Source organism: Camellia sinensis, chromosome 1 (assembly GCF_055761805.1).
Source record: "Camellia sinensis isolate YWXY chromosome 1, ASM5576180v1, whole genome shotgun sequence".
In the NCBI taxonomy this organism is placed as follows: domain Eukaryota; kingdom Viridiplantae; phylum Streptophyta; class Magnoliopsida; order Ericales; family Theaceae; genus Camellia; species Camellia sinensis.
The window spans coordinates 183,273,585-183,287,661 of NC_138961.1; the positions used below are offsets into that span (position 1 = coordinate 183,273,585).

The window sequence follows — 14,077 nt, forward strand, 5'->3', positions numbered from 1 at the left end:
GTTGAACTTGTCCTTTCATTGTTTCTATAAATCACTTCAGTACTCGCTTAGCATAGCAAATTTTGGGGTTAAAAGGCTATTTTAGTCACATTCAAATTATAATTATTTTATTTTTTCTCTCACAAAAGTTAAAAAAGTCAAAAGTCTATCATAAATGAGACTTTTTAACCCTAGGCTAATATAACTAAAAAGTTAAAAAACCAACCCACATCTCAATCAAACCATAAATTTGGTTAATATACTCCAAACTCTTTTACTCATAACTAATTAGGTTTTAGTTAGATCCTTAACATGGTATCATATCGTAGTTGGGCCTCTGGTTAATGGGTTAAATTTCCATCCAAATCTACTCTCTTACCTCTCATGTCTCTGTTATCTGCACATGCTATCCAGGCTGTATGTGCGAGGAGTGTTAAAGTTGTCTCGCATTGTTTTGTCTCTGTAAGTCACAACAACCTTAGTATACTCATGAGGCCTCTTCATTCATAATAATTAATTTTGAGTTGGATGATTTAATAAAATTATTAATTATTATTTTTTAAAATAAGATAAATTACACTCACCTCCCTTAAAGTTTGAAAATAATATAGTTAATTTTACACTTATGACATAATTACACTAATTTTCCTTTTATTAAGGCTAAAGCAAGACACTAAACAAAGATAATTGAACATTTTAACATAAAATAGTTAACAATATCATTTTTTCATTTGTCTAACAAATTAATAATGAAAAATGTCTTAAGTATTATGTGAATTAAAACTTCAAGAAAACCTTATTTGGTTTTAGAAAATTGAGCTCACTTTTCAAAAAATTGAGTTTTTTTTTTTGTTTTTTGTATTTTTTTTTATTTTTAGTCAAAATTTTTAGAGTGACTTACGTGTGTAGATCCTTATAAATAGATTTATTGTCCCATAGATCCTATGATAATTAATTATTTTTTTCATCAAACATTATTAAAAGAGGTCACTAGTTATTAATTTTTAGCGATAGTTTAAAATTTGTCACAAAAAATGTCACTAATTATAAGTATTAGCGACAGTTTAAAAAAAGTTTCACAAAAAAATATCACTAATTTTCAATATTTAGCAACAGTTTGAAAAAGGAGAAATTATCAATAGGTCCTACTTTTGGACTTATTACCCATTAAGTCCTATTGATAAATTTATCAACTGATAAATTTATCAGTCTCTTTGTTTTTATGAATAAATTTATAGTAATAAATTTATCAGTTAGGACCTGTAGGTAAATAAGTCTGGTTAATATGATTGATTGGTAAGTGCTCATTTAAAAAATTTGTCACAGAAAAAGTCACTAATTTTAAATTTTAGAATTTATAAAAAGTGTGACAAAAAAGTCACTAGTTCTCAATTTTAGTGACATACACAAAAAATTGTTACAAAAAATTATTACAAAAAATTATTTTTAATGACGATTTTACTAGAATTTATTTTCAATAGGACTACATGAGAATTAAGTTCAACTATTAAGACCTATTGATATTTTAATATTTTAATAATTTTTAAAAATATTTTTTGATGCACCTAACCTAAATACACTTAAAAAATATAATATTTTTAGAAAAAAATCTTTAAAAAATTCATCAAATACAAAAAATAAATACAAAAATTCAGTATATTTTCGTATTCTTGTATATTTATTTCATTTTTAAAATATTTTTTTTCATAAATATTTTATTTTTTAAGTATATCTAAGTTATGTGCATTTAGAAAGTAAAAAAATTACTTAAAATATTTAAAAAAAATCAACAAAAATAAAAAAATATGGCAAAAAAATTCAATTTTCAGAAAATTAATCAAAACCAAACCAGGTGTAATTATTTTAAAAATGTGGCACTAATTATATTTTTCTCAAATCTCAACAGAAGTGAGTGCAATTTACCACAAAAAAATATATGATAAAATTATGGGGCAAAATTCACTTTAGTATTTTACCCCCTATGTTTCAAATATTGACAGAGAGCTCTCTTATGATTTTGGACTAAAGTACTACGGCTAATTTTTCTGCTAAAGATAACAGAAGATGTGCCACACTCTCTCAAATTGAGAATGGATAATGTAAAAGTGTTAAGCCAAAGTCAAAAGTTGAATCAAATGTCAATAATACCCTCATATTCATCTTATTCTCAAAATTAAATCTTAATACTAACCAAACCCTAACCTTAATTGTCATCTTTTATAAAAAAAATAATTTAATTTAAAATATTAGTAAAAGAGAAATTCTGTTAAAAATTAAAAGTAGATTAAGATAATTTTATGGTAATAAATTAGATTATGAATAATGCTTGGGACCCCCTTTTGGGGGTCACCCCCTCACCCCCCTTTGCCATGTGGCAGGTGGTGATTGGAGGAGCAGGAAAAAAAAGAAAAAGAAAAAGAAAAGGTGACCAATGAGAGAGAGAGGGGGTCAAAGGGGGTGGAGGAAAAAGGGGGGATGAATCATTGTTGTTAGATTATTTAGGTACATTTATGGTTTAATTTATATATATATATATATATATATACTAGTTTAAAATGGCATGTGCCTTATTATTACAATATATTTAAGTTTTGTATTTTTATAAATTTTTTAAAATTAAAATATTATTCTATGAAATTGAATAGAATAAATTATTAGATATAGATAGAATTATGTGGTATAATATGTATCATTTTTTGATTTGTTATACACCTAATGATATAGACTTCAATTTTATTACCATATCATTTTGAGTGAATTTATGAGTTTTTAACATTTCTTCCGAACTTATAAAAAAAAATTATAGTGTGTAGCTTTTCTCAACAAATAAATATAAAACAAACACTAAGATAATTCTCCTATTTAAAGAAAAAAACTACTAAAATAATTCACTTAACTAATAAAGAAGTAGAAGAAAATACATTTATATACAAATTACTAATTTTATTAATACATAAATCATAATTGCATAACAAATGACCAATTTTATTAATAAGTAAATCGTTAAGTAAATAGCAATTTTTAATGATATAAAAAATATTTTTTAGTTAATTATTTTGTTAATAAATAAATTATTAAGTCAATTAACAGTTTTTAATGATATGAGAAATATTTTTCAATAAATAATTTTGATAATATATTATTGCATAGAAGAATTTTGTTTCCCCCCTAAGTATTGTGTTAAATTAAAATTTATAACAAATAATAATTATAATTTCTAGTATTATATGACCGATCCATATTTTAAACAAACCTTGTAAGTGTATTCATAATTTATTAAAAGTAAAAGATTTATGCTTTATAGTTGACCAAAAATGTTTGCATAATTACGAAAAGAAATTGTTCATAATTGACCAATAATATTTGCGTAATTACGGAAAAACTTGTTGCATAACTGTCTAAGAAAATTATGCAACAGATTTATCTAAGTAAGATGCATCTAAAATTTTTTAAAAATTACTTAAAATTTTAAAAATATTTTCTAAAAATACAATAAATAAAAAATTAAATCCAAAAAATTTGAAACCAAATACACTGATAATTTTCCTCACTCCAAAAGTGTTACTATTTCCTCGAAGTAACTGTCGTTTGCAACTTCAATGTGGAAACTTGTCTTTGGCAATTTTTAGCACGAAAGGTATGTATGGTAGGTAGGGCTAGAGGAACAAAATCGTTCATGAACAAACTTGAATTTGACTTGAACAAGACTTTATTCAAATTTAATTAATTAATTAATTAATTTATTTATTTTTATTTTTTTGTGTTTGAGATTGAGTTTGATCTCGTTAAATTTTTAATAAATAAATCTAAACATATTAAAGCTTGGCTTGCAAACTTGGCTTGTTGACTAGCTCATTTAACATTTATTATTTGTATATTAAATAATATAAAAATATGTAAAAAAATATTATTTATATATTTAAAAAATATAAATACAAATAATAGTTAACTATGAATGATACATTTATATAACAGTGACGATAGATATTATTATTTTAATAAAATATTAATTTTTCTAATATGTTTTTATATATTATATATATATATATAATTGTATAATTAAAATTTTAATTGTAACTTTAATCTCATATGTAATTATAAAAATATAAACTTTTTAATTCGGTAAAATTCATAAACAGACTCGAGCTTAAAAACTCGATTCGAACTCAATTTGTTAAATTTTTATTAAGCTTGAATTCAAACTTAAATTCGTTAAAATCTTAATAAATAAATCCAAGATACTAAAATTACTTTCGACAAATTTTCGATACTTAAATTATAATTTCTTTTACAGTGTGCTTTCGCAGAGTGCCCACTCTGTTTTTTTCTCAGCACTTTCCTTTCCGTGTGCTTTTTTACATTATTGACTTCTCTCTCTGTCTCTCTCTCCATACATGTCTGGTCTGATGCATTATTGCATTCTCTTTTCCCATTTCTTTTGTTCTGGTTGTGTGGAGTCTCTCAATTGAATCCATAACTACAACCACCCTCCGATTTGATTAAACTCTCAAATCAATTCAGTTCAGTTCAATCCATTTCTAGTGCTTCTTCATTCTCACAAATTCAGGAATCAATGGCTATCGGAGAGCTCTTAATCGCCCCTTCAATCAAGTTTCTATTTGAGAAGTTCGCCACTTTAGCCTCCGGCGAGCTGTCCAACTTTGCACGCGGCTTCGGCGGAGAGCGGCGAATTCGTACTCTGTTGACGAAATGGAGCACAACTTTGGAAGAAATTGAGGCAGTTCTCGTTGATGCTGATGAGAAGCAAGTCACCGAAAGAGGTATTAAGATTTGGCTTGAAGATCTTCAGGACTTGGCTTATGACGTCGATGACATACTCGACGAGTTCTCCACCGAAGCTTTGCGACCTAAGTCGATAATCACCACCAAGGTACGTGCACTAATTCCAACCAAGATTGTCAAATTAGATGAGATCACTACCCGATTCCAAGATCTTTTGGAACGTAGAACTGTGCTCGGCTTGCAAAAGGTGGGTAGTAGTAGTAATGCAGGGACATCTGCTAAAGCTTGGCAAAGGCCACCCACCACATGTTTGATGAATGAACCTAGTGTATATGGGAGGGATGAGGATAAAAAGAAGATAATTAAGTTGCTCTTACTAGGTGTTGAGGAGTCGAGCAATTGCAATATTGGGGTAGTTCCAATTGTGGGTATGGGTGGGGTTGGCAAGACCACCCTTGCTCAGATGGTATACAATGATGACTTGGTCGGGAAGCACTTTGAAATAAAAGCATGGGTTTATGTCTCTGAAGATTTCGATATTACGCGAGTGACAAAAGCAATTTTGGAGTCCGTCACTTCCCAGCCTTGCAATTTTGATACCTTGGGTCAAGTCCAAGTCCAACTAAAGCAGATTTTGGATGGGAAAAAGTTCTTGATTGTTTTAGATGATTTTTGGAACAAAAAACACAGTGATTGGAGCATTTTGAAGAGTCCTTTCAATGATGGAGCCCGAGGAAGTAAAGTCATGGTAACAACACGTAACACAGATGTTGCGTTGATGTTAGGAACTGTGAAATATCATCACTTGAAGCAATTATCAATGGATGATTGTTGGTCGGTGTTTGCACAAAATGCATTTGAGAACACAATTATGGAGGCAAGCCCGAATTTGGTTTCAATTGGTAGGAAAATAGTTGAGAAATGTGGAGGCTTGCCTTTGGCTGCTAGGACACTTGGTGGCCTTTTACGGTGTAAACTAAGAGACGATGAATGGGAAGATGTATTGAATAGTAAAATGTGGGAGTTATCAGACCAGGAAAGTGATATTCTTCCGGCTTTGAGGTTAAGCTACCATCACCTCCCTTCACATTTGAAGAAGTGTTTTGCATACTGTTCAATACTGCCCAAGAATTTTATATATCGTGAAAAGGCAATTGTTTTATTGTGGATGGCTGAAGGCTTCATTCAAGAACCAGCAGAAAAAGGAAAGAAGCAAATGGAAGATCTCGGGCTCGAGTACTTTCATGAATTGTTGTCCAGGTCATTTTTTCAACCATCAACTAGTGGTGGAAGCTCAGAATTTGTGATGCATGACCTCATCAATGATCTCGCTCAGTTTGTTGCAGGAAAAATTTGTTTTAGGTTGGAGGATAAGTCGAAAGTTAACGAGCAGTACAAAAATCTCCGTGAGGCTCGCCATTCATCTCACAGGCGTGACAAATATTGCGGCATCAAAAAGTTTGAGGCCTTTTATGATGCCAAGCATTTGCGCACCTTTTTACCATGTGGAGCATATTATGGAGAAGCTTATTTGACCAGCAATGTTCTCCATGATTTGTTGCCAAAGCTTACACGTTTACGCGTGCTTAGTATGAGTGGATATAAAATAAGTGAACTGCCAAGATCAATTGGACATTCAAAACATTTGAGGTATCTTAATCTTTCTCATGCCCTGCTTTGCTCATTACCCGAATCACTGTGTACTCTATACAATCTACAAACACTCGTATTAAGATATTGCATACATATGAAGAAGTTGCCTTCAGGCACAGGAAACCTAATTAATTTGCGTCATCTCAATGTTACTGGTGCAAATTCCTTACAAGAAATGCCACCAAAAATAGGTCAGTTAACGAGTCTCCAAACATTATCAAACTTCATTGTTAGCAAAGGAAATGGGTTTATGATAAGAGAGTTGGGGAACTTAATTCATCTTAGAGGGGCACTTTGCATATCTGGGTTAGATAATGTGGTAGATGTTGTGGATGCAAAGGCTGCTAAGTTAAATGAGAAGCAGGGCTTGGATGAGTTATTGATGGAATGGGGTAACACTAATTCAGAAGATTCACGAAATGAAAAGGTTGAATTAGAAGTGCTTGACATGCTACAACCAGACAAGAAGGTTAAAGTACTTTCCATCAGTGGTTACTATGGTCCAATATTTCCAACTTGGGTTGGAGATCCTCGGTTTTCTAATATGGTTCGCTTAGTGTTGCAAAATTTTGAAAAATGCACATGCTTACCACCTCTGGGGCAATTACCCTCGCTTGCAAAACTTCAGATTAGTGGAATGAAAAGAGTGGAGAATGTCGGCCTTGAGTTCTATGGGTGGGGTTGCTCAAACCCTTTTCCAGCTCTAGAAACTTTATGCTTTTGGGATATGGCGGAATGGGAGGATTGGTCTCCTTTTGAAGTTGATGAGGAAATTCAAGCATTTGCTCGCCTCTCAGAGCTCTCCATTCGAAGTTGCCCCAAGCTTTTGGGTAAATTGCCCAACAGTCTTCCTTGCTTAAGAAAGCTTGAGATTCATAAGTGTCCACGGTTGGTGGTTGAATGGCTTCCGAGCCCCACAATGCTCCACCAAAAGAGGAATACCCTCCACTTCAGTTCAGTCTCCTCCTTATCTCTCAGTGATGTTTCAATTTTGGACTCTATTCCTAATCAAGAGGTAGGCGATGAACTATTAGCAACTGCAGCATATAAACATTTGAGCTCAGTGACTGATATGAGAATTGAAAATATTCAGAAACTCACATGCCTGCCTAAATGGTTCTTTCATGGGTTTACGGGACTCGAAGAATTGAGGATTCGTAATTGTGAAAAACTCACAACATTGTGGCAGAATGAGGTCAAACTACAGCACAAACCCCCTGTCCCTGCCTTGCGACATTTGGAGATTGAAAACTGCCCCCAACTTATTTCCTTGTTCAAAGAAGAAGAAGTAGAAGGAAAAGATGGTCCACAGTTGCAGCGACAGCAGCAGGAGCAAGAGGGGCCGCCTTACTTAATGGGGCTTATGTATTTGGGAATTGATAATTGTAAAAAGCTGGAGAAGCTGCCAGAGGGACTGCATGCCCTGAAATGTCTTCAGAAAATGAAGGTTCAAAATTGTCCATCGCTCACATACTTATCGTTCAGAGGTGGGCTACCGGCTGCACTTGAAGAACTTGATATTGCTCATCTATCGAAGCTGGAGTCACTACTAGCAGAGGAGGGTATGAAAATTAGTTGTCCATCTCTTAAATCGATTCGAATTAATGCTTGTAAGAACCTCAAATCCTTGCCGGATGCCATGCATAGCAGCAACAATAATGAATTAAAAAATATCAGCCTAGTGGACATAAGAGGTTGTGAAGACATGGGGTCCCCTCCGGAAGGTTGGTTCCGGGTCGCCACATCGAATCTGAGAGACTTGCTTATCTACGACTGCAAAAAGCTCGAGGCCCTACCATACGACCTCAGTTCTCTTCAAGAGCTGAAAGTATGGAAATGCCCTGCAGGAATTGTGTCCAACTGGAGTTCTCTCACAAACCTCTGTTCACTTGTCATCGACACAATCATGATCAGTAAACCCCCATCAGAGTGGGGTTTGCACAGATTACCCTCTCTTAGAAAACTCCTTCTTAATGGTTTAAAAGATTACCGTTGGGAGTCCATTTCAGAAGATGGAATGTTATTGCCCACCTCTCTGACCGGCCTGTCCTTGCAATATTTTCCAAATCTAGAGAAGCTATCTTTCAAGGACTTTCAAGACCTCACCTCTCTTGAAATACTTTACATCTATCATTGCCGTAAGCTAACTTCTTTGCCAAAGGAAGGGCTGCCTCCCTCGCTTTTGCATCTCTTGATCCAGGATTGCCCTAAATTTGCATCGTTTCCGGAGCAAGGGCTGCCTCCCTCGCTTTTGGGATTGATGATCGAAGGATGTCCGATACTAAAACAACAGTGTCGAAAGGGGAAAGGCCGATATTGGCGCTTCATTTCTCACATTCCTCGTGTCGACATAGATGATAAATTCATCTTTGACCCAAGCTGCTGCTAAAAAACAAGTCAGTTGCGGGCGTCAAATCATTAAAACATAAAACTTATTACTCTCCCTTCCTTTTCTTTTCTTTTTCTTGTTTTTAAATTTTTTTTAATTTAATTTATATTTTGGGATGTTATCTCTCATCAGAGTTGCCCTTTTGTGGTTGTAAAATGTAGAAATTAAAAGAGAAACAGTGAAGGGCCACTTCTTCCCTCCATGACTGCAACCTCTGTCAACATTTTCGGGACATCATCTTGCAAATTCCACTATAAAAGGTAATTGCAATCACACGCATAGTGATCGAAACCATACTGCGTTCCTTTTTGTTTTTCTTGTTTGATTAGCCGTTTGTTATGCATTTGAAAGTATACTATCTGCAACCTGGTATGTGAAGAGTAAATCCTTCACATCAACTTACCTACCCACATGTAATTAGAGATTCCTAGAATCATTGGCAAAATTTTCATGGTCACGGTAGACTTTTGACTTTTAAATTTGAGTTTTTAAGTTTAAGCGTCAGGTGGTGATTAATAATCCAATTCAATCCAGGTGTGGTTTGAGGTTCGGCTTTTTTTTAGTGTTGTTTTGGATTTTTAGTTTTTTTATGAGGTGAAAAAAATTACTAATATATTGGAAAACAATAAGTCTAGAAAGTCATTCTAATTTACTCATAAATTTACCAATTCCCCATGTCACGACCCAAAATCGCCCCTAGTAGTTTGGTGTCGTGATGGCCAGTAATCCGAGATTACCGGAGGTCAACTTTCAAAATTGACACACAATCAGAGTATAAACATATGGGGCTCACAAGTGCGGAAGCAATAATTTAAAATACAGGTGGTCCATAAGAACAGTGCATAAGACAAGTGGGATGGCATACATCTTTACACAACTTTACAACTTGAATACAGTTATAGTAAGGTCCAAAATACATATTATATTTTAATGAAGAGCTTCACAAGCCGACATAAACAAATTGCATGAACTACAGGTCATGGAACATAGTCTGCTAGATTGTCGACATTCTCGTTGCTGACATAACATACATACAAAACACACATCTTGATCAAAAGGCTTCTCAAGCCGACGTGTGCAAATTACAGGTATTACAAATCGAGAAGCATAATTTTCAAGACTGCCGGCGTAAATACAAGTCAAGTCGACATAACTAAAAATCCAAAACAAGCTTCAGAATCATAACTAGGCGTCATCGCGTTCTTGCTCATCACCTACATATATATAGAGAGGGTGAGCTTGGATACTCAGTGAATGGTATAAATAATAAAGGGGTTTGCATGAATAATAGCCGAAGTCCTTTCAAAACAATACAAGTCAAAACTTTACATAACAAGGGTTGGACCTCGTCCATCTAACAAATCTTCAAAGCTTAAAGGGATGCTTACTAGCATCAACATATTACAAATGATAGCATTCCGGCAAGCATATTCACGCGGTAAACCGTCAATGGCAAAACAAGACAAGGCAAGGGAGATGTCTCAAACAAGGGTGCTACAAAAGTTTAGCGTCCTCTAGCACAAGGGACCTATATTACAAAGGCCCGTAGCCCTTTAACACGAGAGTGCTGCGAAAGTTTAGAGTCCTCCAGTACAAGGGACTTTCAAAACAAGACGTGCTGCGAAAGTTTAGAGTCCTCCAGCACAAGGGACTTTCGAAACAAGATGTGCTGTGAAAGTTTAGAGTCCTTCAGCACAAGGAACTTTCAAAACGAGATGTGCTGCGAAAGTTTAGAGTCCTCCAGCACAAGGGACTTTCAAAACGAGATGTGCTGCTAAAGTTTAGAGTCCTCCAGCACAAGGGACTTTCCGAGAAGGTCATCAAAACAAGATCATGCTTGATATACAAAATGGGGACAAATATTCATGCTTAACAAATACTTTCAAACCAAAGCAAAACAAGGTCTTTATCAAAACGTATAACATAGCTTTATTAAAAATACCACTCACCTAGTTTGTCGAACATCGGGGTCAAGGCAAGTCCAGTCCTACAAACACATGGCAAGGTCTATTGAATGCACTTCTCAAAACAAGTCTAGTATGCATGCAAATGACTTCGGCATTTTTCAAAAACTAAGTCAAATCAAATCAAAACACCGTTTCTTACCTCTGGAAGACATGCTGGGTAACTAGGCCGAGGTCCCACACCTTCTCGCCGAGGTGTGGTCCTGACGGCCACATTCAAAAGCGAAGTTGGGAAAATCTGGGTTTCCCTCTTGTTAAACATGAAGGACACGAGCATGAAGAACAAGAAGAATATGAACACGAGGAGATGAATGCAAGGGTCAAAACTTGCTATTACAAAAGCTGAGATTTCATGCCATGAATTCAAAAACGTGGACCTAGGTACCCATACTCAAGGATCTTATCAAAACAAATACAAAAACATGAGTCTTAATGCAAACTTTCGGATCAAGCGAGGCTCTTCTTCAAAAACACATAAAAACCATTTTCTCTTCCTAAAACCAACTTATAAATCAATGTGTGATGTGCAGAGCAAATCTGATCGTGCAATGCAGCTAGATGATCAAAAAGAATGACAAAGGTAGGTTAAGATTCTAACCTCAAAACTCGAATCTAATGGTTCAAGCTCTTAACGATCAAGTTTGGGAGTTCTCTCTCTCTTGCTCAATCTTCCTCTTCTTCTTCCTAGAGTTTCTCTCTCTAAAAGGCAAGATTTGATACAAAATGATATGTTTCTCCCGACAGTCACTGATTTAATCTCTCTGGTAGGACACGTGGTACCGGCTAGTTGGCTTTACTAAAAAAGGTGACTGACTGATTAGACAAGACCAAGACAAAGTGTATTCAACAAGCTACACCGCAAGAGCACTCCGAGAAGTGATGATCTCGTCTAAGGGCAAGGCCTCGGCAAGTAGGGTAACAATGACATCGGCTTGGAAGGACAACACTTGACTAAGCTGTGCACACCTTGGCCTAGATGTGCTATACCTCGGTCTAGGTCATACCATTCCAGGAACAAAATCGCTAGTATAAGGGTCAAGGATCTAGAACGCCTAGATATCAACATCTCGGCCTAGATGATGCACATCTCGGCCTATACGCCAGGGTGGAGATGGAGGTCAACCGAAGGAATTCCACGACAGTTCTAAGTGGTAAAGGTTTCGAAGGTGTCTAGGCTTAAGATGACCTCGGCAACACACCAGGCAAGAACAAAGTACGCAAGCAACATTCGAGCAAAACAAGACAAGATTTGCAAATGCACATACCAAAACAAGATCATTCGTAATTGTATGCAAGTATGACTAGGTTGAAATGAGGGTTGTTACACCCCAATTATGTTAAGGCTAAGTTTTTGTATATATATATATATTTTTCCTTTTAAATAAAAAAAGCCTCCATGGTCGGCTGCCATGTGTGCAATTGTTAAATTTTCAGGTAAATTGGGAAGGCTTCTTAGTTTTATTGATTTGAAAATGAATTTTTTAATTGTATGGAAAAACATAAATTCCTTGTGTATGACTTACTTTTTTAGTAACTTTTTTATATTTGTTGACTTTTAATTTTTTTAGCGATTTTTTAGTTTTTAGGCTAAAATCACAACTTGCCAAACGAGGAAGTATCATTTTGACTTTTTAGATGCATCTTTGTTTTTTAGTAGTTTTTTTTTTTTCTTTTTTAACCAGAAAACCAAACTTCCCAATCAACTCTTAAGTGATGATCAATTAAGAAAAGTTCTATAATACACACCTATTTTTGGGTTGTGTATCATGTGCCAGTTATAACTTTTGGTCGTTGGTTTTGATTCATTGTATTGTTAGTTATGACATTGCTATCACTTTTTAACGTATTAGTTATGATTTGATTATGACTTCTTTATTTTGGTTATGATCGAAGAGTTCTTTAGTTATGCTTCAAGCAATAATTTGGTTATGACACATTGTAATATTGATTATGACTTACGTGATCTTTATTTTAGTTATGACAAGAAAGATCTTTGGTTGTCTTTAAGAAATGTTTGATTATGACTAATTGTATTTTTTTAGTTATGATTGAAAGTGATTTAATTATAACATTTGTGGTATCAACACCACAAAGTGTCATAACTAGCATATGGTATACACCATAAAAAGGGGTGTGTATTGTAGCACAACTGGAAAAAAAATATGTAATAGTTATTATCTGATAGTTATATATCTATACTATATATAAAGCAAATGTTAGATTTGGAGTCGTGAAATCTTACTTTTCTTTATGCCAAATCTTAGCAATATTTTTATTCTTAAATTACACTTCCTTCGGTAGCTATCCTTTCTTTTTTTAATTGTATTTAATTACACTGGATTGTAATTGCAGATTTGAGGCACATATATAGGGAGATTTGTGAAAGTGGAGAGTGGAGGTGAACGACATTGGTTTATTGGTGGGGATTGCCAGCGTTGGTATAGGGAAGATCTAGAGATGTGGTGCAGATCAAGACAAATAGAAGTGGAGATTGAGAGGGAACATAGCTTTTCAAACATACTCATTGTCGATTTTGGTGAAGAAGATGACAAGACAAAGGGTTTCATAAATTGGACACGTGATTTCAGCCTTCGAATTTCCATCAATGCAAAATTACACGTTGAATATGCGACTTTATTATCAATGTTGTCTTTGTAATTGTAATGGTTGAACCATTGGCTGAGATATTTATCCATCTTTGCTATCAATAAAGTTTTTTTATTAAGTCAAAAAAAAAAAAAAAAAAATCCACACGAAAAACATTTTGCAATAATTTCTCTAATAATTTAATCATTTCATAATTTAACAAATAGATTTAAAAAAAGCACTCATTCATGGCCTTGTTTGGAAAGTTGAGTTTACGTTAAAATAGTTAAAAAGATAAAATATGTTAAAATAATTAATGAGACAAAATATTATATTAATCATTTTATTTTATTTTTTTCACAATCATCAAATCAACTTGTAATAAAAAAGAAAAGAAAAAAGAATTGACTATTATTTCAAATATAATTTTTTGTTTTTTATATTCAAACTAAAATAGTCAAAAAAAAAAAAAAAAAATCAAAACATGAACTAAAATAGTCTATTCAAAGCGAAATGTCAAGGGAATCTAAAATTTGGTTACTTGGTAGCAGTGGCGGAGGGAGCATGTAATCAGGGAGGTCACATGCCTCCCTCGGATTTTGGAATTTTTTTTTTTTTTAACAAACATAAAAAAAATATTTTAAATAAAAAATTACAAAAATATTATTAGAGTGAAATGTCAATGATATTTTAAAAATTATGAAAACAATAATGGTTGTTTTGATTACAAATGAAGAGACTATTATGAATAAACCATATTAGC

At 33.7% G+C, this 14,077-nt stretch overlaps 1 protein-coding gene across 1 annotated transcript; it reads left to right on the plus strand.

Moving 5' to 3' along the window:
* The first annotated feature begins 4,299 nt into the window (after window positions 1-4,299).
* LOC114265559 (putative disease resistance RPP13-like protein 1) lies at window positions 4,300-13,423 on the plus strand. The gene is made up of 3 exons (XM_082890127.1): window positions 4,300-8,771; window positions 8,926-9,024; window positions 13,081-13,423. The coding sequence occupies exon 1, from the start codon at window positions 4,553-4,555 to the stop codon at window positions 8,762-8,764; it is 4,212 nt and encodes a 1,403-aa protein (XP_082746253.1). The 5' UTR covers window positions 4,300-4,552; the 3' UTR covers window positions 8,765-8,771; window positions 8,926-9,024; window positions 13,081-13,423.
* Window positions 13,424-14,077: the final 654 nt, after the last annotated feature.